Below are 24,894 nucleotides of genomic sequence, written 5' to 3' on the forward strand. Positions count from 1 at the left end.
TTTGGCTGAAATGAGTTTCTACGTAAGGGCAGTTGTTGCTGAGCCAGAAGCTCCGAGCGGAACCACAAGGGTCACAGAGCACCTGGAGGATTCTGGTTATGTAGGCATTTATGGATAACTTGGACTTGTTTATAGCTTGTGTACAACAGCATATTGATACACATTTCTGCCGTTTTGACTGTTTCCACCAACGGACAAGACAGCACTAGCAATGCTCCATCACAAGGCAGGAAAAGACTGCTCGACACTAAACATGGATAAAACAACGTAGGGTTCCAAATTAAAAGCAAAAAACGGCTTTGCAAATGTTTGTTTAATCAAACATTTTGGAAAAATGTTGCTGTTATTCAAGTAAATGCTGCTAACTGGCAGTTAGCAAGCCAGCTAGCTTCTTTGCGCTAGCGCCAAACACACTCCTGGCTGGCTGGCATGTTTACGGTAAGCCCGTCAAGCTACAGTAGCTTGCCATCTAGCCCTGTAGATTTGGACTATGGCACTAGCCAGGGCTTTTAGATGTTTGCTCTCCCTCAAAAACGGAATGAAATTTGACCACGGAAGTTCAGTCCCAACGGGCTCCGTCATCATGGAGATGGCTCGCGTGATGAAATCGGAGCCATGTCCGTGACCCAGCCAACTCCAATTTGATGACGGACCGTGAGATGCTGTTGAAAACTCTGGAAAATGTTAGTGAGTGGACCTTGAGATCATTTTGATAAAACTGAATGGAGTATTTCCATTTTGGATTGTTTATATGGATAACTACACTGATACACAGTATACTAAAGACCTTGGTGTGACCCTTTAGGCCATTTTCACTAAAATAATGGTGCTACAGAATTAACGTCGCTCTTCCTGTGATACAGTAATAACAAAATAAAGCAGTGATCGTGCAGCCAGCAGTAGAATTCAATGGTCAGGCTCTTCACAACCTACTTTAGAGAACAGTTTGACATCTGAGCAAACAAAAACCAGCAGACTTAAAAGGATCCATTTGTGTTTAATGCATGTTTAATATTTACATGAAGAAGCAGAACTGATCAAATCTCCCTCCCTCTTCCTCGCCTTCGTCCTCATATTTTGTCCGTAACACCTGAGGGACAGGCCGATATCGGTGTGGTCCCGCTGAATATGATGGATAAGACAGGAGTTTGATTGATCAGCATTACAGTGCTCTGTGCAGGGTCCACAGAGAGCTCTCCGCCTGAATGCACGAACACAGGTCATCATCATCTCAGTGGTCAGCGAGGTGTTTCAGTGTCATCAACTAAAAATCTACCCAATAATGGCACACATCTAACCAAACATTTGACACACACTGCCCCATACACTAGTGTATGGCTTTTTCCAATATGTTAGGCGACTACATGAAACGACTCGACTCGATCTGATCATTAGCACAAACAATATGACACTGCTGAAACAGTTGTCTTTTCCAGAGGAAGGTGCTGCCTGTAGATTTTTGATGGGAAGCTTGAGGTAGTAGGAAGAGGCGGAGTTATAGGTGTCCTTTCAACTGGTTGGGGGTGGGAGTGACTGTATAGATGTCGTTTCCACCTGGCTGAGTTCCAATTGCAAGGTGTCTTTTTAAAAACTAAAAAGAAAAGAATCAAAACAAAGAACCCCCAATCACCCCTGATTGGTTGTTTGATTCAGACCTGGTCCTGTTTTTTTAAAAGACTAAATACAAAGGGGGCAGGTGCTCACAGACACACATTTTTTTAAAGGAGCCCTTCAATTAAATATTGTTAGTGACATGCAATGATCAAAATTAGTTATTTCAACCGAAATTATAGATCAATAATACCGCCTATTGTAGCTTTAAGCATTAAAGCATTTAATGACGTCACTGTGTTCCCAGATCTCAGAACTTGGTGAGTACAATGTTATATTTACGGATAATAACAAAAATAAGATGAAAGTTGTAATAAATCGGAATGACTCTTACCCTAAAACTAAATCCTAGTCCTAAATCAGCCCCTTTGGAGGAAGTAGGACAGGCGAGAATGAACCTCACTTCCCAAAAAATGTCCTCACTGTAAAAAGGATTGAAACGAATGGGTTCTCACAAGGATGGAAGTACAGGAACACTCAACACCCCACCATTCCACAAACTCAGCCTATTAATATCCCCGTCCTGAAATAGACTCGAGCCACAGCACCGGTTAGAACTCATTTTACTGGGGGAATAGCAACTCTGTCATTAGAGGGAGAGGGAGAGAGAGAGAGCAAGATACAGGAAGTCTGAACATCTGTGTCTGTGTGTGTGTGTGTGTGTGTGTGTGTGTGTGTGTGCGTGCGCACTGTCAGTCCGTGTCATTGTTTCATGTTGTTCAGTCGCACTGCTTTTTCTAACTCAAACTGGCGGTGGTCGACGCGCTCCAAGAAGTTCTTCCGCTCCACATACCTAAACACACACACACACACACACAAAAAGAACATTAGACCCTCTTTTATCATAGCGAGCACAGACACACACTGAAAATACAATTATGGACAAAGAGTAACAATGTGCTCATCACAAACACACAAACACACACACACACACCCACACCCACACACAGACTTTCCCACCACTAAACCACATCTCTCCACTTCTTCCACTTCAGCACAGGAAGCAGTTACGCAACCTTTCCTGCAGTATCTGTATCTGTGCGTGTGTGTGTGTGTGTGTGTGTGTGTAGAAGGATTTGAGTCCCTGTTGTGACTGAGTGTTTTTAAATTAGACCCCTTCTTTCTGCTTGGTTGGAACGCAGTACATGTTAAGTATGCTATCAGAGCCCGTGAGTGTGTGTGTGTGTGTGTGTGTGTGTGTGTGTGTGTGTGGCACAGAATGACAATGAAGGGGGCTAACAGAGTGCATACAGCACAGACTCATGATATTTCCCTGGGGTTGACAGCCAGTCTTCCATTGGCTCCCTCTCTCCCTCCATCTATCCATCCATCCTGACTAAAGCATGACTCCTGCTCATATGGAACAATGTCTCCCTGCATTTACACTCACTATATTCCAGCTGCTACTTCATAATTAAAAACTCTGTGTTTCCCATTGGGCCTGCTCACTTGTGATGATTGACTTTACAAAAAGCTGGGATGTAGGACAGAATAGTCACCAATTTGCAGAGGAAGCTACAGTATATGAAAAAACGAACAGCTGTTGGAGCTGTTCCTTTCTGGGTTTTAGGACTCATTCCTGCAGCCCTCTATTGCTGCTTCCTGGTAAAAAGTGTGTTTTAGGATTCAGTAGAAGTCCCAGTGATATAGGATTTTCACTATCGCAATGTATATCAGTGAGAAACAGCAAATAGGTGAAAGATTTTATCATTTCTAGCATCAGACTGCTCCTTACCCCCACCCCCACCACCACCACCACACAGTGACAGTCTCTTACCCCTCTCTGCCTCTGTTGTGGATGGCCAGCTCCTCCGTGATGCCCTCCTCTGATTTAAAAGCGTCCCAGTCCATCTTGGATTTTTCCAGCGTGCTCATCTTCTGTTTCTTTCCCCCGAAACGACTCAGGATGCTCGTCATGCCAGCCGGCCTCTTAGCACTGCTGACACAAGGGGGGGGGGGGGGGCTTTAGATGATATGCTACAGCAGCTGAAGCACGGTTCTGCTACACATGGCAGGACTTGAAGGATATATCTAATGTTTCTGTTCTAAGCCTGTACAATCCAATCACCGTCTTGTCAGTCAAAATGACCATTTAAACCATTAGTCGACCATCAAAACCACTAGTCGACCCTGTGCATCGTAATCATAGTGCATCATAGCAGGCTGTTCAGAGCTTTTGAGATGGCCTTCGAACAACCAGAAGGTAAACATAGATTTGTTTGAACAATCATTGTCTACGTTAGGCCATGTTAGATAGACAGAATTTAACTCCTGCTATCCCTGAAAGAAAGCAGCAGCGTTGTTACTGCAGTCAAACAGTACACAGTACATAAGTCAACCCTTTACTGACTGTATTTGAGATCTTTTTTGACAACTCAGCCTCTTCTGAGAGGAGGCAGCTGTGTTATACCTGCTGGGCTGATACTTGGTTTCGGTTATGAATAGTGCACATTTTTGTTCGGAGAAATCCACAACTGGCTGCATCCGCAAACCAAACAGTGGAAGAACACTTGTATTAAAAATTAGTCGTGCATGCATGACATGATGGATGACCACAGCTAGTCCTTATACTTGTATGTGCACCCGCACGGGTACTAAAACCTTCCTTTCTTCCTCCCTATATGACCTACATGTCACAGACAATCAGTGCCAGAGCCATCAAGTATTGCAAGTCAACAAAATCTCATGCAATACTGCAACAAAAAAAACCAACCCTGTAGCCAGATAGCTGACCATTTCGGCCTACTATCAAAATATACTGGATGACAGGTATGATTAGAGTCTTATAGCTAGGTGACAGAAACAGACATCCAGCAGACATCATCTCAAAGTGGTTTACTTTGCTAAAGACATGAAAAAAAAAAAGCTCAATGTGGATGAGACAGTTGATGGAGAGATGTGGGCAATGGGGAATTGGAGGAGATTTAACTTCATCAAAGCGAGCTGAACTTAGCTGAAGATTATACAACAACTCGCTGTTTTCAGCTAGTTTATTTTTAAGTACTATAGAGTGCTGCAGAAAACACCCCGAAATGAGTTTGCATCTTTACACTTCCGGTTCCCTCGTCTGGATGTCAATGGTTTTTTTTGAATGGGTTTTTGGTTAGATGCCTGAAATAAGGTCTGTGGTTAACACAAGCTTAAGAGATTTCAATGTTTTGTTCTACAACATAAAATACGTCAGCAGATACCCACTTGTTAATTTTGAAGCTTTTACCTTTTTCCAAAAAAGGCGTTTGCTAACAAGCGGCTAAATGAGACTACAGAGGTTGTCGCGGACATTAACGTCTTCATGCCGAACACGGAAAGTCGTCTACTCACTAGTCAGCCTCGTTGTGTTTATACTCTATATCTATCTATCTATATATATATATATATATATATATTCTCTTAAAAGTTAAGCTTAGTGGTGGTGACGTTGAAGTAATGCGACCGCGGTGTAGTTCCTTTATAGCCGAACGTTAGCTTTTTTACTTCTGGCGATTCCATTTACGCTTCAAAAATCATAAAAGTGGTGTTCATTAGTGAAGATTATCTTGCTGAACAAAACGTATAAGTATCATAAACTTTTGTTTTGCCACAGAGCTTATTTTCTGCAATAATCCAAAATCCCATGGAAAAAACCCATTGGCCTTTTTGTTGAGGGAACCAGGGCGACGCTAACGGGTTTGCCTTCAAAAATACGTCCTCCCTGTATTTTTAAAGCTACTTGATGTTGATGGTCACAACAGAAATGTTTAAATACAGCAATGTTTAATCATCTTAATGAGACCAGCAGGCAGAGACTTAATCAGAAGGAAAGCCATTATAATCATCAATCAACACCTGCAAAGCACGATTTTATTCACTATCAACCCCCGCTGACCCACACTGGAATGGACTCGGACTCGTGATCGTCCTCGATCCGATCAGTCGTGATGCCCACATCAGAACTATAATCAACCCCACGATTGTATGCATATATGCATTATACGTTTTGGCCTATAGAGAACCAAAGTGAAACCGTAACTTCCGGGTTCTGTTCTGGAAGTAGCAAAACTTCATTCATAATCCCATTAACATTTGTAACAATGCTAAGAAACTAAAAATCCAGCCTTGGAACACCACATGGCTCACTTCCTGTGTTCAGATAAAGACAATCGTTGTTTATGATTGATTTGATTTGTCTTTTAATATGGAAGTAAATTGCAGGAACATGCGTCATTTTTTTCCAGAGACCAAGGTCAGAAATGCTGAATGAGAGATTTCACTGAGCTACAGAAGCAAGTGGAACAGAGGCCAGCCCAGACATGACGTCACGACTTCAGCTCTCTATAGCTATTTAATCTTCTACTGTTGTTTCATTTTCTCCATAATATCCTTTCTCTGCTGATAATCCCAATACTCATACATCATTTGCTCCCCACGGGCGAAGCGCGAGGACAAAAAAGTTTGTGAACACAAATTCCAATCTCCACAAAAAAAAACGTGACTCTGCCAATTGCAATACACGCGCAAACAAAGACAAAGCACGCAGCCAACATACACAACATTAAAGGCATGCAGATGTACTAAACAAAGTGGCAGCATCCATCCATCTACTGAGCAATGTCATTATTGATTCTGTTTACATGGCGTTCCACTCTATAGAGTCTGGTATGACAAGCTGCTAATGTGTCCCATTTACACACACACACACACACACACACACACACACACACACACACACACACACACACACACACACACACACACACACACACACACACACACACACACACGCACGCACCCATCCAGGATGGACAAGAGTGAATGCAAATCAATCCAGTGGGCTAATTCAAAACACTCACCGCTCTTTCACATACTGGACTGATCTAACCGTAGACTGTATATGAAAGATGGACGACATGACAGTGAAGCCAAAATGTCTCGATCGCCCCGTGGTTGCTGGTCGCAGTATAGGTCATAAGCCCTGCCCCCCTCCATGTTAGCGTATGGGATATGGGCCAAACTAAAAAAATCAAAGTACACGTCAAATCAGTTTTTCCAAAAGATGGTTTCTGTCATTTTAGGGAGTTCTTATCACACTGATGTTTATTTGAGTTCGTTTGGTTTTAATTAGTTATTTGAAGCTAAAAAAAAAACACGGTGAAACATCATGACTGACAGCTGCGATCGACCCCCCCCCGGTCACCACTGTGCAGACTCTGGCTACAAATGACGTCACCATCGCAAGATGGCGGCAGCCGTATCCGGGATAATTTGTACAGTGGGAGGAAGTGGAGACGCGTCGGCCATCTTTATATACAGTCTACAAGAAGTAATGGGTCCGTTTAGCATCTTCTGTTTAAAACTACAAAGATATACAAACATTTAATTTAGAGTTTAGCCTTGTAAACATCTACTTTTGGTGCTCGAAATCACTTTGTTTGTTTTTCAGCTTGCCTGTCATCACACTTTCATTATCATATCCCTGCTGGTCTTATACAAGTCTTATTATGGTATACAATCTGTGGTATACGCGAGTTAGTCAGTGAAATTAAATGATTTATACAGTAGAACGTTTTTGTGAAAGCATAATGATGTTCCACTTGAGACCACAGCACACCCGAGCTTTTCATTTGCTGCAGCATGGCTGGGGGAGTCATTATTAATTACTGTGAACCATTTAAACCATTTTAAAACCAGTCATTTTGGTATTCCAGAATTACATACGGCCATGAGAACCTCCGGTTTAATGCCCAAATTGCAGTGTGCTGATGGTTTGGTTTGCTCATGCAGTGAAGCTCAACCAAACGCCAAAATATTTGAATACTGTTTTGAACAGGGACAATTCAAACTCGGATTCTAAGCATCTCGGTTCTCCATCTTTTTCGCCAAGCCAGCTGCTGGAGTGCTCCTGACTTTCGAGTGTGCATGTGTGCTCTAACCCCGTGTCATTGTGCAGGCTCAGACTCTGTCTGTGAATAGATGACGAATTTCAGTGTGCCATTCCACTCCAGCCAAAAGCTGCATCTTTTCATCTGTACTAATATATTCATACATTAGAAAAAAATTCTTTGGAACCGCAGCATGCATGGCTTGTTTTGCTGTCCTGCTCGTGATTCTTATCTCTGTATGTGTATTCCACATGTCACATGCATTACTGAATAACCAGCAGCAATGCTAAAGCCACTTTGCACCAAACTACACTACAAAAAAATACTACTGAGAAACTGTCACCTTTAGTAAAACTTTTTTTTTAATGATTAAACAAATGAGTGTTTAGTGGTAGACCCTGCTGCCCTGCTGTACCTTAGTACATATCTGTAATAACAAGGAAAGAATCATTTTGTATTAAGGCTCAAAAAGGTTGTCTGTATACATCAGAGAGTTTTCTAAGACCTTTGTAAAACCAACTTATCTATAGGCATTCTGGCTTGTTACTTTTTGAACACTGTACAACCAAACACTGGCAAATGTGAAGTCTGGACGTTTAGAATCAGAAACTGTTTATTGCCAAGTAACATACATTACAAGGAATTTGCTGTGGTCTGAAGGTGCTATTGTTTAACGGTTGGACATGGAGCTAAGCATTAGTGTTAAAAGTAAAAAAGCATGCTCATTCACTTTCTTTCTGGGAGTGAGATGAAAAGCTGATGGGTATCCATCTCACGTCTGTGTGTTAAGTTTGGAGAATGAGGGAGAGTGAGACATGGTTAGCGTAGCTTAGCATAAAAAAAACGGGAAATGGCGTAGCCTGGCTCTGTCCAAAGCTCAAAATATACCTACCGAGCCCCTCTAAAGCAGGTTTATTCACACTATACACCTAAGTTATGATTTTAGGGGCAGTTATGTGCTGGAACTATTTTTTTTTGACATACAGCAGTTTATCCATCCGCCCAGTGTCTCCACCTATAGCACTGGTTGCCAGTTATGGTCGTTCTGTTTTTGTATGGATTAAACAAAAGAGATGTGTGTTAATCAGTGAGTTTTAGAGGTGTTAGCAGGTGCATTCCCACGTCCAGTCTTTATGCTAAGCTAGGCTAACATCATCCTCACTCTAGCTCAGTGCTTAACACACAGACATGAGACTGAAATCCACCTGAAGATCACACAGATCTTTGTATAACAGCGACGCTATCATCTCATTCTGCAACAAACAAACACTAACTACGCAAGCTCTATCTGTGTGTGTGTGTGTGTGTGTGTGTGTGTGTGTGTGTGTGCGCGCACAAGGTCAATGAGGGAGTGGTGCTGATGGCTCTTTCCTGTTTTGCTGGGTGTCCCTTCTTCACGCACACGCACACGCACACACACACACACACACACACAGATAAATAGGAAAATAGCTTGTGGACACACTGTACTTCCTGTCTGTTGGAAGATGATTTCCTGTTTCCTGTCTGGGGTTTTGGAGGGAAGATGTGCACATCCCCAAATGACTTATTGCTATGGCAACAAAAGGTATTAAAAGAGGTAGGGAAAAAAGCACACATGCACACACACACAGTACATATTAAGGGAAAATTCCATTACATTGAGGTCTGAATGAAAGATTAAGTACAAAGTTAATTCCCCTGTAAACTGCCATCACACACACACACACACACAGGAGCTGGTGTAGTTGCAAGCCTGTCACCACGATATCCTGCAGTTAGCCAATATATCATTTAATCCTGATGTGAAGGCTATATGTTGCTTTGTGGGTTGAATGTTATGTGCAAAAAGATGTGTGTACCTGGGGCCGGGAAGAGGTGGTTTGCTGGGTGTTAACTCCTTCTCTTCGTCCCCTTCGTCCCCATCCTCCTCCTCCTCCTCCTCCTCCTCCTCCTGTTGGGCGTTCTGGCTCTTCAGATAACTCTTGGCTTCTCTGGAGTCTGCTGACACCTCTTTATTCACCCTGACAGAGGGAGGGAGACAGACACACAGGACAGGAATTACAGTATGTGTATGGAGCACTTTGAAACCGCTAGTATATGGTGGTGATACTAGCCTTTCACCCAATAGTGTTTACCAGGAAACATTGAAAACAGGTTAAAAAAGAAGGGCCATTTTGAAAAATAGCATTTTGACCTGATAGCGGCCATGGACCTCAATTATAAAATTTTGACTTAGGCAGAAAACCGCGTATAAGTAGTTATTTATAAAACCTTACTTTGACGTGGAAATGGTCTTATCGCTAAGCAAACTCTAGACTTGACGTTAGTGATTCTCCTGCTGGTTATGTAGAGGTACTGCAGTTTGAACAATGCGATGGGAATAATCAATTAAAGGTGTGACGAATTAATTGCCAGATGCAAGGTGTGTATATAAATACTACAATAAATATTGCGTCAAATTAGAAAGAAGTAAACATGGTTGTTATTGCATTATTGGAAGAGTTTTCAGAGAGCGGAATGACTTCATTGCACATGATGATCCGTTTCTCATAAGTCGGTCGTCTCCCAAGAAATGTTGAAATGAAAGATTTAGCCCCTCATCTGCAAAGGGAGACACACTGTAATCATGCAATACCCGAATCTGTCCAAGTTCTGTCCACTTCGGGACATAAAGGGGAAATCGCCGAAAAGGCAGGTGGCATCAATTTTAAGTTAATTTGAGATTCGTACAGTGCATCCGGAAAGTATTCACGGCGCTTCACTTTTTCCACATTTTGTTATGTTACACCCTTATTCCAAAATGGATTAAATTAATTTTTTTCCTCAAAATTCTACACACAACACCCCATAATGACAATGTGAAAAAAGTTTTTTTGAAATTTTTGCAAATTTATTAAAAATAAAAAACTAAGAAATCACATGTACATAAGTATTCACAGCCTTTGCCATGAAGCTCAAAATTGAGCTCAGGTGCATCCTGTTTCCACTGATCATCCTTGAGATGTTTCTGCAGCTTAATTGGAGTCCACCTGTGGTAAATTCAGTTGATTGGACATGATTTGGAAAGGCACACACCTGTCTATATAAGGTCCCACAGTTGACAGTGCATGTCAGAGCACAAACCAAGCATGAAGTCAAAGGAATTGTCTGTAGACCTCCGAGACAGGATTGTCTCGAGGCACAAATCTGGGGAAGGTTACAGAAAAATTTCTGCTGCTTTGAAGGTCCCAATGAGCACAGTGGCCTCCATCATCCGTAAGTGGAAGAAGTTCGGAACCACCAGGACTCTTCCTAGAGCTGGCCGGCCATCTAAACTGAGTAATCGGGGGAGAAGGGCCTTAGTCAGGGAGGTGACCAAGAACCCGATGGTCACTCTGTCAGAGCTCCAGAGTTCCTCTGTGGAGAGAGGAGAACCTTCCAGAAGGACAACCATCTCTGCAGCAATCCACCAATCAGGCCTGTATGGTAGAGTGGCCAGACGGAAGCCACTCCTTAGTAAAAGGCACATAGCAGCCCGCCTGGAGTTTGCCAAAAGGCACCTGAAGGACTCTCAGACCATGAGAAACAAAATTCTCTGGTCTGATGAGACAAAGATTGAACTCTTTGGTGTGAATGCCAGGCGTCACGTTTGGAGGAAACCAGGCACCGCTCATCACCAGGCCAATACCATCCCTACAGTGAAGCATGGTGGTGGCAGCATCATGCTGTGGGGATGTTTTTCAGCGGCAGGAACTGGGAGACTAGTCAGGATAGAGGGAAAGATGAATGCAGCAAAGTACAGAGACATCCTGGATGAAAACCTGCTCCAGAGCGCTCTTGACCTCAGACTGGGGCGACGGTTTATCTTTCAGCAGGACAACGACCCTAAGCACACAGCCAAGATATCAAAGGAGTGGCTTCAGGACAACTCTGTGAATGTCCTTGAGTGGCCCAGCCAGAGCCCAGACTTGAATCCGATTGAACATCTCTGGAGAGATCTGAAAATGGCTGTGCACCGACGCTTCCCATCCAACCTGATGGAGCTTGAGAGGTGCTGCAAAGAGGAATGGGTGAAACTGCCCAAAGATAGGTGTGCCAAGCTTGTGGCATCATATTCAAAAAGACTTGAGGCTGTAATTGCTGCCAAAGGTGCATCAACAAAGTATTGAGCAAAGGCTGTGAATACTTATGTACATGTGATTTCTCAGGTTTTTTATTTTTAATAAATTTGCAAAAATCTCAAATAAACTTTTTTCACGTTGTCATTATGGGGTGTTGTGTGTAGAATTTTGAGGAAAAAAATGAATTTAATCCATTTTGGTATAAGGCTGCAACATAACAAAATGTGGAAAAAGTGAAGCGCTGTGAATACTTTCCGGATGCACTGTAGATCACATGTGCGTAAGTTGCAAATGGACTTCTTAGAACCTGCGCAAACATGGTTTTTTATGCTCGGTATCTTTTATGAATCGAACGGAAGCATGCCGTCGGAAATGATCTTCAGAGTAAGTTCAAGTATAAATCTAAGAACATTTCTATAAATGAGGCCCCAGGTGCGTAGGTCAGGACTGCAAATGCACAAGGTGCTCCCTGGAACCGAGGGACTTTTATTATTATTATTATTTATTTTTTACATCTGACACATTTATCACTTACACGGCATACGGACTCATTGTACATTTTAGTCACAGGCATCCATCTAACTGGAATGTGCGCGCTTTTTAAAAAAAAAAAAGAAGACAGAATTTAGCTGGTTTCAATGAGTTACTGTTTGTGTTTGTTTGTTTATTGGTTTGCTTAATATGTATGTTCACTTGTTATGTATCCATGTCATTATTTTCACTCTTTTGTACTATCACTAATAAAAAAAAAAAGTACAAAAATTTCCTAAATCCCAGTAGGTATGTTTGTGTACCTAACAGGCCAACAATATAAATCTATTGAGAACAGGTAGACATAAACATTTTTTTTTTAATGCCGAGTTTTAGTATCTTGCTCTAAATGACATACATACGTACAGGCGAGACTACCTTGCTCAGCCTGCTGCCACCCGACCAGGCAGAAAATGGATGGATGGAGGTAAACTAGTCAAATGTGACTCATCTGGATGTTTTAATCACCTTCTGATTGTGTCAAGTATTAAAACGACACTGCATTTCAATCTGCAAAAGTGAACAAAAACGATATTGACACAGACACACAATATATATTATACATATGTAAATATATACATATACAGTCCATATACATATATATATACACATATAAATGCAATACTGCAGACAGACATACATACATTACAGATGACAAGACAAGACAATCCATCAACACGTCTAATCTACACAGCTGCTGAGCCCATTCTGCATCTAAATCTTTGTGTTTAAAAGTAAACAATAAAACAGGATGCTGGCTAGCCTCTCGCTCTACTATATAAAGGACACACACACGGTAAGAGGCACACATCTGTCTGTGTCTCGCTGAGGGGTTAGATAGGGAAACTACTCGCATCCTCTGGGACCATCAGCACCACACAGACTCCACAACCACTTGCATCCATCATGGCAGCTCTGAAAAGCCTTACCCTGTTATGTATGCTAATTATATGCAGCCATAATTACACAGAGCACACAAGCACCGAGGATGATGAGGAAGAGCACTTTGAAAGGGGGCGAGTCTCGTCTCAGGCAAGAGAAAGAGTTCCGGGGAGAATAAACGGAAAAGACACAAGGGCAACGGCAGATGCAGGTGATGGACGTTGTTCTATTTGGAGCCAACAGCTAGACATCATTGAAAAATTAAGGTTCCGACCAATAACTGTCTGCAATGTTCACATCACACATTAGGGCCGGCGGCGTTTACTGCGGCTGGATTGGTTATAACCATCATCCATGTACTAATCTTATGCTGCTGTAATTACAGAGCGCACAGCTCCCATGCATAATATATCAGATGAATTATGCGCAGGATCAGATTTGGTTTTCTGAATAAAGCCCGCTCAGATGCAAACGTTTAGGATGGGACATTACTTGCTCCACATAACTAGCATCCTGTCTGGCAGCTGGGGCGTGGCTGTCTTAGTGTGATATACAGTATGGCCTTACACGGTATAAAATGACACCGTTTTATGGGGAAACACTCAGCTGTTTGTGTGGCTCCTATTGAAGAAACGTCATGAGCTGTCAGTCCCAGGGGCTCATTAAACTGTTCACATTGTCAGCTGTATATATATATATAGGAATGGCATTACTGCTTACATTGTAGGATCAATTGAAAAGGTCTGGCCTTATGCTTCAAACATGCTGCGTGCTATTTTCCAGTCTTTGTTTATAGAATATGAATTAGCTTAGTAAAATCCATATTTTGACCTGATGGTGGTACTGCAGGGTTCAGTCTCAGCTGCTGAGGTAAGTCAGTCGCTACTGTAACTTATCTCTTGTTATAATTACACAAAAGCTATCAGGTTACAGTTTATCTTTGACTGAGAGTACCTCCAAACTCCAGAATGTATATATGTTGGAAGTTCAGAGCCCATCCTCCTTCATTTCTTCTTCTTCCTCTGCTATGAATTCCTTTGGTCCCTTCCCCTCTTCCCTTTTCGTACAACTCCCCTGTGGGAGCAGTAGGTGTCATTTCTTTTTGTCCATTTACTATCGTAATCCATCCCATCATTATTTCTCGGAGTGATTTGTTTGTATTTTTTCTTTTGCCACATTATGACATTAATAGAGTGCTGCAGGAATGAGTCGTTAAATCTGGAAATGAGTCGGCAATTTCACACTTCCGGTCCCCTCGTCTCAAAGTCAATGTTTTTTTTTTGGCCTGAAATAAGGTCAGTGGTTAAAACAAACATAAGAGATTTTCACGTTTTGTTCTACGACATAAAATATGTCAGTAGATACCCCCACTCGTGAATTTGGGAGGTTTTACGTGTCGGTTGCTAACTTGTGGCTAAATGAGACTACAGAGGTTATCGCGGACATTAACGTCTTCATGCTGAAACACGGAAAGTCATCTACTCACTAGTCCGCCTTTACAGCCTTGTTGTGTTTATATCTATATCTTTCTATATTCTCTTAAAAGTGAAGCTCAGTGGTGGTGACGTTGAAGTAATGCGACCGTGGTGTAGTTCCTTTATAGCCTAACGTTAGCTTTTTACTTCTGGCGATTCCATTTACGCTTCAAAAATCATAAAAGTGGTGTTCATTAGTGAAGATTATCTTGCTGAACAAAATGTGTAAGTGTCATAAACCTTTGTTTTACCACAGAGCTTATTTTCTCAAAGAATCAAAAATTCCATGGAAAAATTCCATTGGCTTTTTGTCAAGGGAACCAGGGCGATGCTAACTTCCGGGTTAGCCTACAAAAATACGTCACCCCGGCAACACTATGTCTGTCCCAGCCTGTTAATGTATTCATTTCAATGAAATGGCACTTGAAAATAGTTGTTTTAAGAACAAGTGTTGCTAGCTTAAAGTTTCAGGAAGCAAAGCTAACTTCCGTCTTGTGTATTTATTGTATTTGTGTAGGAGCTGAAGTGGGCTGTACAAAATAACATGGAGGTTGTATTTCCCTATATGTGTATCAGGTATGTCGTGGTGTATATTTGGTTTTATTCCATTGTTAATATTTTGCCACGTCGCGCTCTTTTCGTACAATTCTCCTGTGGCAAATGTCGCTAGCTTAACTTTTCAGGAAGCAAAGCTAACTTACGTTTTGTGTATTCATTTTATTTTTGTATTGTATTTTTGTTTTGTATTTTTGAGCTGGAGCGGGCTGTAAAAAAATAACATGAAGGTTGTATTTTCCAATGTGTTTATCAGAATAAATGGCGGTCAACCATAAAGAGATCCCGATGTCACAATGTCTTGCCTAATTAATCAACGCAACACAGAAGTCCACTGGTCACACTACAGCAATGACAAAGAGCTACTGAGATTGTTGAGAAATTAAAAAAGACACAAGGATCTACATACTGTACAGCAAAATCTGTACAATGATGCACCAGAGACACCTTCAACTGATGTTAAGTTTCGCTCTTAAATGACAGAGTTCACCCATTTCGCTGGAAGACAGAAATGGCGGCAACATTCGCCGCTCACTATCAGAAAACCTAGATAGTACAGAATCATGTATTCAGGGAGCTGGAAAACCAGCTTTCTCCGTGTTCCATGAAAATGTTTTATCACGAATATTACCATAATAAGACTCATAATAAGTCTTATTATAACAGTCTCAATAACACTGGATGGCTAGTGTGCCTGCAAACCTGCACATTTTAAAAAGGAAATGACCAACTTCCTGTTAGACCGATTTACTACACAAAAGGGACCAGTCCAGTTTATTTGGTTTCAAATGATTAGATTAAGAATTAGAAGCTAAGCACTGTCTTAATTGATGATTATTGTGAGTATAGTAAAAAGCCAAACTTCTGCTTTTTGAGAATAGAACACTCACATCAGGGTCTGTCCAAGATGATCAACTTTGATTGGCTGAACATGTTACGTGGTTAAATGACTGTACAAACCCACCTTGAGAATTTGTAGAGAGCAACATAAAACTAAACTCATACCTGACTAAAGCCCAGCGGCAGAGCACTGCCATCGTACTGTATTTCATGGTGTTTACTCGTCCAGACTGTGTTACTGCACCTTTGTGTGTGTGTGTGTGTGTGTGGCCCCACCTACTGGTCAATGTGAAAATGGTTTGACAACTAATTTGATTTCATCAACATAATTTTTTACACTCCTGGGTCCTGTTTGTCAGTGTGGTTCAACTAATCCAGACTTTCATGCTGTTATCAGGCTAAAATAATTCTGTTTATTCTCATCCAGCTCATTTGGTTCTTTGATTTGTTAATCCTGGATGCTAATTCAGTTTCTGTTGCCATCGGAGGGCTGAGCTCAGGTTCAGGTCGGTCCCCGCTGGCCGTATTATCCTGTGTGGCTAATGCAGCCGCAGCCTTGGCCTCTCTCTGGTGCAGCCGCAGCCTCGCCCTCTCTCTGGTGGAGCCGCAGCCTCGCCCTCTCTCTGGTGCATTTCTTCAGCCATCATACGGCTGAACGTCCGAGTTGGCCAAAACACTGTGAAATGGATCCTCGTCCATAACGTCTTCTGCGCTCATATTTTTGGATGCCATTTTTCAAGCAAGCCTGTAGTTCTTCCTCTCCCCCCAACTATGTCACTGTACGCCGGCGCTGGTGTCCAGGAGAACAACAGATTTTGCAGCTGCCCCAGAGACACCAGAAAATATCGGTATCCCTAACTACGGCAGATAGAGATGCGGTTGAAAATCGTCAAAATGGTCCTTTTCTATAACCGCTTATTCTTTGCAGGGTCACGGTGGGCTGGAGCCAATCCCAGCTGACATTGGTTTGAGAGGAGGGGTAACCTTGGACCAGGTCGCCAGTTAATCACAGGACTGAGCTCTGACAACAGTTCCAGGTGAATTTTAAACCAGGTTCAAAGAACCAAAGGATCCAGATTCAGTAATCCACATACGGAGCATACAGGCCCTGTACAATTTCAAGTTACTTGTTTACATTGTGGGATTATATTAACACAATGTCAGGAACTTTATCTACTACACTGTATCTCAGTTAAGTTGTAGCTTCAGACCTGCTGTGTGCTTTCCATTCTTCCAAAAGACTAATTTTGTGGTTTTAAAAAAAAAAAGAAAGAAAAATGTCTCAAAATGTGAGGATGATTTGGAGCCATACCTAACTTCTTCTCCGGCGAAGTCAAAAACCTTAGTGATGGTGACTTTAGTAGGTTGTGACGCTTTTGTTTCTGTACTCAAAGGAGCAACCTTCAATAATGAGGAATCATCCTGGAGGATAAAAACAAAAGAAAAATTATAAGACACATACAGAAAATACTGTTGGTTAGATCATTAAAGCTCTGATGATCTGGGCTATACTGTAAACCATTTGATATATTTTAAGTACTCCCTATATATCTGGGTTCACCCTGTGAATGTTTCATTTTGAAACATGGTATCCTGTGACTTTACGCCTGAAAGCACCATTAAAAAGTTTGGTGTTTTACGTAAACAAAACATAGAACCATCTTAGTCATACAATGGCTGTGTGGAACATATTTACCTTCTGTGTGGTACCTGACTGTGAGGCAGGCGCGGACTCTTTGGGTCTGGATCCAACGTCAGACAGGAAGCTCGCCCATAGGTCATCAGATTTTTTCTTCTGTCTTGCATCATCATCCCTCCCCACCTCGGCCGGTCCCACCTCTTCCTGTGGGGGCTGTGCCTCTTCTTCTCCACCTCGGCCCTCCTCCTCTTCTATTTTCAGTACTCCCTTCTTCCTCTGTCTGTAGATTTCCCCCCCCCCCCCAAGGGTGTGAATAAAAGGTTATCATCATTGGCATCATAATCTTAGATTTCTCTTATGTATCTTTGATTAAAGATAAAAACACAGTGCACTAAATGCAAACGTACAGAGAATGTTGTTAATTGGATATAAATGGAGGACATTTCCAGTCCAGAATTTTGGAAAAGCCACTGACAATATGGTTTTTAAAATGTTTCTTCCAAGTCTTTGTCCTCATTCAGTGATTCAGAACAAAATGGGATAACTGGGGCTAATATACATTGCACAATATCAAGTCATACTGGGGACACCTGGTGGCATTTCAGTGATGGAATCAGCCTTTGATCATAAATACTGGTATCTGACCCATATTAGCCATCTATCAAAATGCACTGTACATTATCAGGTCATGCCTTTTATCTGAAATCATTCTAAGGTGATATTATGACTGTAACTGTGTCCTCTCACCTCATACCGATGTCCTTTTTCGTCCTCTTCTTCTTCTTCTTGCTAACATCGTCAGGATGTGTCACGCCGTCATCGCCGTGCAGAGGGTCTTCCTTTTCGCACTCATTAATGTCGTCCTCGCTGAGGTTGTCGTCTGAGGAGAAAGAGAACAGGAGGCAGCGGGAATGAGAAAAATAACATGCGAATACGCAGATCGCACATCAGCTGATTTAACAGATCCAGGGCCGGGAGATCATTCAATTCTACGTTTATGATGCCTGTTTTTTTTTTCTTTTCTCGACGTGGTCATGGAAGTGTTAATTCAATGATGATGTTTTAGCACTGAGGTGACTGCATTGTATTCAGAAGTGTTTCTAACATCCTGCTCCCATCATGTATGTAAACGCCTCTCAATATAATGTAGTCAAGTACAACACCACCTTCAACTATGAACTCAGTAATAAACATAATTGAATTTACACATTTCTGACAATGTCAACAAAAACTGAGCGTAATACATTACTTAAGGTAGAACTTATGGCAGAGCTGCTGTGTTGAACTGCAATAGGTTTTACAGGCGGACCTAATAAAGTGGCCACTGAGTGTAGATAACGAAACAACCATACGTGGCCAGTATCTCTATCTAATGTATCACTCTGGCCAAATATCATCTTGTCACTAGTCAGCCCTCACTCCCGTTTTAACCCCATTTTACACAGTGTATGAATCTGACCAGATTTGCATGCAAATTTACAGGAAATTAGTCTAATAACGGTAACCACAGCACAGCAGAGGGAACCAATCAAAGACATTTAGCACAGAAATGTGCTAAAATAAACGCTGCTTGATGATTCAAATTCAAGCCGAAATTAGCAGCAGACTCCGTTGTTTCGTCTTAAGTCATAGCCATCGAGGTGTGTACGTTCGCCGAGAAGCAGTTCACCAATGAATGTTTTTTGTAACGGAATTTAGCACGCAGTCCCTCAACGCAAGTAAGGACGTCGCGTTAAGGCGTCAATATTTTACACAATAGCTAGTTTATCATGTTTAGTGCGTAGTACTTTTGGGTGATCTCATTTTAGTCGTCTTATGTGACAAATTCATTTGCTACAACACTTAAACCCACTAAAAGCTAACGTTAACCCTCCATGCGATCCTCTGCAACTAGCTAGTTAACGTTGTTAGTATAGACTAGCCTCTTAGCCGCTGCAATTAACACAAGTGTTTACAGTGCTCACCTGATGGGACGTAGTCTGCATCTTCATTAGATGAATACCCATCAGAGTCGTAGTCAGAATAGTTCATCATTTTGGGAGGAAAAGCTTCAGGCTAACAGCGAAGGAAATGAAGAAGGGCACAAGGCGCCAGTATGTTGAACTACTAGCTTATTTACTGCTTTCGCAACGTTACAAACGTGGCCCTAACTGGCTACAAAAGCCTCCATGCTAATCAAAACAAAGCTAAAATGTTGCTTGTTTTCAATTCTGTAAGAGATACAAATACATTCAGTGTACCAAAATGTATGAAACAGGGTACAACTGCAGCGTTTCAGGAGAAAGGAAAACAATGTGACTTCCTGTGGCGGCGACGGCAAGCTGAAAGGTTCAATCTTCTCTTATTTTGTGGCGAAGACCAAGAAACACCAAGAGGCATTACCGCCACCTACAGGACTGGAGTGTAGGATCGAGTATGCAGTGCATTGGAAAGTAATTCCGACTTAAAGCTATGATCCTAAAAGTGTCGTCATTCAAATGACTTCAAAGTCAAATATCAAAAATGTAATCAAGTGAATTCATTGTTTTGTAAATACAATGAAATATAGGAGGTTTTGCCCTTAAAATTGCCTTTATGAAATGCAGCTTGAGATAACTGAGATCTTATACATTTGTCATACATAACAGTACTGGGCTGGTGAAAAACAAATACTCCAAAAAAAAAAAAGAATTCACAAAAGGGCAGAACAAAGATAAATAAACATTTTATGCCAATATCCAGTATGATTTTAAGGTAGTCTCCTCCTAAAAATGGTTTACGACCAGCAGAGGATGCTGTTTGGTTAAATTAGCTCTGAGCCTGAGACCTTGGCGGAGCATCTAGAGACTGGAGTGAGACACAAACACACACAGTTTCATCTTGATATCTGCTTTTTTATCTTTTTTTTTTTTTGTTGATATTATCTCACACACATTGTTGTTACTGGGGCTGCAACTAACAATTACTTTTACAATTACCACCAGCGATTTGCATTGTGGGACACAGTATGCGAGGTAGACTGGTCCGATGCGTACAGGAGATTTTTTTCTGAATCAGCACCACATCCGGGAGTTTTTGACATACTGCATATTTAACTTTTGTTTGCATACTCCGTGCTACATTTTGGTCAAATCAGTACATAGTGCTAGTCAGTGGCGTGTGGTCCATTAAAGGCGTTGGGGCGCCGCCCCTCCTGCAATTCCAATTGTGAAATACATTATTTTAATGAAAAACCGTTAATGTTATTGTTGTGTTGTGTGTGTGTATATACATTTAAGTTGTTACTCTCACATAAATCATACATTATAACAGAAACGTGCGATGACGGCGACGGCGGCATGTGTGTAATATGTTCGGCTTTCCCTGGTGGCCCCTGATTGAGTTGACACGGCACCAGAAAATAACTGGAAATGTTGCCAAATTGGTGGATTTTCCACCCATTTAGGTGGCTGTAGGATGGTTTCATGTCTGTAAAAATTAGTTTGGGTGGGTTGCCAAAACTTTAGCCTGATGTGTCATGGTGCAGATGTTTTTCTTATTTTTTTTCCAATACTGATATTATTTTCTGGCTAATAATTAGGTTTTTGAACCAACCTGGCAACACTGCCCAAGCAGGAAGAAGAAGTACTGAAACGTTTCAATATTACTTCTTGGTACTTGGGCAGTGTTGCTAGAGGAGATCGATAGACAAACAGACAGACAGGCAGAACACGTCACATAGTTTACGTGACAGTATCGGATAGCATGCCAAGATTTAGTAGCCCCACCTAGTGGAAATGTCACGCCACGCCACTGCTGCTAGTGTAGTACCTGCACGTAAACTTACAAAGCAGTTTACTAGGACACAACAGGCTACAATGGACTGTCACAAAATACCAAACACAGCACAACAGTACAGGTTCTATAAGACACTTGGTCCATGACGCTTTAGTTACAACAGCATGACATTGTCATTTAAAGTATGAACATGTTGACGTGGGAATACATGCAAGCCGCAGACACATCACGTTAAAAAAAAGAAAAGGTATGAAGGTGAGATAAGATGAATGACGGGATAATGTGTCTGTTCTGAAGACAAGCACAAGGTAGAATAAATAGGTCCCCTGAAGACTGACCATATACAGCAAGCAATGTGTGTGTGTGTGTGTGTGTGTGTGTGTGTGTGTGCACGCATATGAGTCACCTAATGAATGTTGTTGGTTGTCATACAGGGCTAAATTACCGATCGTGACTCTTGCTGATCAGTCCAGGACAAAAAAAAAATGACCAACAGTGGGGGAAAAAGAGAAGGGAGTAATAGGGGAACACCATTAAACAATCCACTCCACACATGTATTAAAACCTATATACAAATAGTCTGCTTGGAACAATAATACTGTGGGTCTGATATGTTTTTTCAACTAACAAAAATGCTTCATTTCTACATTAAAATCTTCTAGCTCATTAGATTTTCCAGATTCTATGAATAGGCAAATTTTGTTAATTTCTAACATTTTCTTGCTGGACACCAAGATGTCTTCCTACTTCAATTAAAGATGACCTGTTAAGCTTTTCCTTATTTTCTGCCATATATATATAATGTTACAATTTCAGATATTCATACTAAACATTGCCAAAGTTGCCAAATAATGAGAGGAAAAGCTTCAGGCTTCAGACTCTGAACGCTCTGTTTCAGTTTTTTCAACCGCCGTGTCTATCTGATGTCAGAGTGGCACGGATGTCCTTATATGGTATCTCTGCTCCAGACACAGACCAGATGTTTATGTTGATGTCACCGTTGCTTAGTAATGTTGGATTTACAGTTTGCCTTTGGAAATTCTTCCAAAGACTTCCGGAACTTGAGTCAGAAGAAAGTGGGCTTGTGGGGTGGTGGGGCCTTAAAGAGACAGGAGCACAAACGGCTTGTTTCAGACAGAGGGTGAACTGAGGGGCTGCATGAAGGGCCAGAATAAGATAAATCAGGACTTTTCTGAACTGTGAATCACGCAAAGCCACTCTACTGAAATCACAAAATGAAAACATAGAGCTGCAAATTAGCATAATAGGTCCCCTTTAAAATCTGATTTTCAATGAGCACAGAGGAACTTTGCACTTTCAGCAGATGAATGTGGACAAAAAGTATCACATAGCACATACATCATTCTGCACAGTGAAGCTCAAACATTCAAGTGTCGGAACAAGACGAAAGACATATTTTTGAGTGGAGTGGGAACTTTAAGAAGTCATAATGCTCCAAATACATACTGGAGCTACTCCGGAGACATAGAGGGAGACATCTTGTGGACCAATAGAAAAGCCGTTGGTTCTTTTTTCCATGACTATCAAAAGCTTTTTCTCATTTTTTCCCCTCAAATGTCCCAGAACAGTGTTTCAGGATTTACATTCTGTAAAAGCCATGACATCATGTAGGTTAGTAACTAAGTTTGAATTTGTCCCCCAAACAAAAGTCTTGGAAATCAGAAGAACACAGACAATGAATTGCACAGTAAAGATCACAAGAAGCTACGAGAGATGTTCCCACAAAGAGATTATGCCATTATGCCTTCGCTTCCCCAAATAACACATAATTGCCGTGTCACGATGTAATGTGTTTAGATGGCTAGCGTGAGGCTCCATTTGAAGATGACCTAAATGACGAGTGATTAAGTGTAATTTGCACATATTATTAAATGACGGGAGGTGACGGAGTGGTGCTAGTCATCTGCCGGGTTTAGCAGAGAGGACAGACGATTAGCTCTGTGATCAAACGCACAAACCAAGTAAGAATTACTTGATGTTTAGTTTGGTTCGATTGCGATAGCAATTAGCCGAAAGAGAGCTCAATGACAAAACTCCATGTAACCAATAGTGATGCTGAGGTTTTTTTAACAGTTAAAGCAAAAATAATATGAATACACTTCATTAATATAGTACCTTTCATATACACAAAATGCACCAGGGACTGCATCCAGAGTATTGACAAAACACAAGAGTTGAAAGAGCAAGCTGTTAAAACAATTCAAACTTTAAAGTACTTTTCCAAATAGGAGGGGAGTAAAACAAACACTGAAATTACTAGAGTGAGTAAAATAATGATTGTACATTTATGAAATTTAAATGTGTTCAAGAATTCATAATATTCATGCTGTATAGAGTTGCTTACTTTGTTCATTTAGTCTCATGTCACCCTAACCCTGTTTTTGGGTTTTTTTTAAATTTGAGATATATGTTGTTATTTTTGTGAAGTCCAATTTAAAATGTTCACAATTTACATTGCTACCAAACGTTTCAATCAAGCATCTGGTCAGATGTGTCGACCATTCCATATGACCTCTATTACTCTCCAACCTAAACGGGTCATATGTGAGCACGCTAGTTGTTTTTTTTCCCCAGTAACTTCAGTCAGTTACTGGCAGTTACTGTGCAAATGTTTCAGTAACAACTTATCTTTATGTAAGAACTAGTTTGTGCGGTTTTCGTGTATTTTACTCTAAATGGGACCAAGTTAGCAAAATGTTTACTGAGGTCATAAATCAAGTGAGAAGTAGGCTCATTTTCTCTTAGCCTTCTATACGATCAGACTTCTTTTTGCAACCGGTGGAGTCGCCTCCCCCTGCTGGCCATTAGAAAGAACGCAGGTTTATGGCACTTAAAACCATTAATCAGCTTCACTTTTCAGACCTGGAGGTTGGTGCTTGGCAGTAAGCAACAGTCTGTAGATCTAAGGGCTTTACGGGGACCATCTTTGCAGCAATATGAACCACATGGGTCCATTCATAGACATGAAGACGCTTACCCGTTTTGAGAGGAACTGAGTGTTTTTTAATGAATTAATGATTACTCAAATCATTGAAAACAAACAAAGAAAAATACTATAGAATAAGACTAAAAGAATATTTGAATACTTCAGGACTGAGGTGGTTGCAAGATGGCATCACTAAAAATTCAAGGGGGGGGGGGGCTCTTTGAGATCGATCCTTTAAGCCCAGAGGGAGTGAATGATTAATGACCCAGAATACATTGCACATGACGCATGGATTACCAGTGCTGTGCTGAGGGGATGGGAAACAATCACTGAAACACACACACACACACACACACACACATACACACACACACACACACACTTGACAAATCATTTTTGATGGATGACAAGGAAGGAAGCTGATCAGGAAGCTCCAAAAAAAAAAAGTACCAATATCACTGAAACAGCAGCAGGATTGAGAGACGTGGCGGAGTCAGGATCATTCAGACACACAATAACCACTGTTCAACCACAAAACCCCGTGAGAAACAGAGTTGGCGTGGCAAGAATCACTCAAAATGGCCGTGGTTTACCAGTTCAGACACACCTACACAATTTCAATGCAATTTTTGCTCAGCTAATTGACAGCCCAACTAGATCCAGCTTTATACAGCATAATGAAATAACAAACTGATTTTCTTTTCTCAATTTCTGATTT

General features: G+C 41.3%; 1 protein-coding gene across 1 annotated transcript; it reads right to left on the bottom strand.

Moving 5' to 3' along the window:
• Positions 1-991: 991 nt before the first annotated feature.
• cfdp1 (craniofacial development protein 1) lies at positions 992-19,569 on the bottom strand. Its single transcript, XM_070907686.1, has 7 exons — positions 19,438-19,569; positions 18,221-18,353; positions 17,531-17,753; positions 17,147-17,256; positions 9,311-9,472; positions 3,389-3,547; positions 992-2,404 (listed from the first exon to the last, which is right to left on the bottom strand). Exons 1-7 carry the CDS (start codon positions 19,505-19,507, stop codon positions 2,314-2,316), a joined length of 948 nt encoding a protein of 315 aa, XP_070763787.1. The 5' UTR covers positions 19,508-19,569; the 3' UTR covers positions 992-2,313.
• Positions 19,570-24,894: the final 5,325 nt, after the last annotated feature.

Source organism: Enoplosus armatus, chromosome 6, assembly GCF_043641665.1.
Source record: "Enoplosus armatus isolate fEnoArm2 chromosome 6, fEnoArm2.hap1, whole genome shotgun sequence".
Taxonomy (NCBI): domain Eukaryota; kingdom Metazoa; phylum Chordata; class Actinopteri; order Centrarchiformes; family Enoplosidae; genus Enoplosus; species Enoplosus armatus.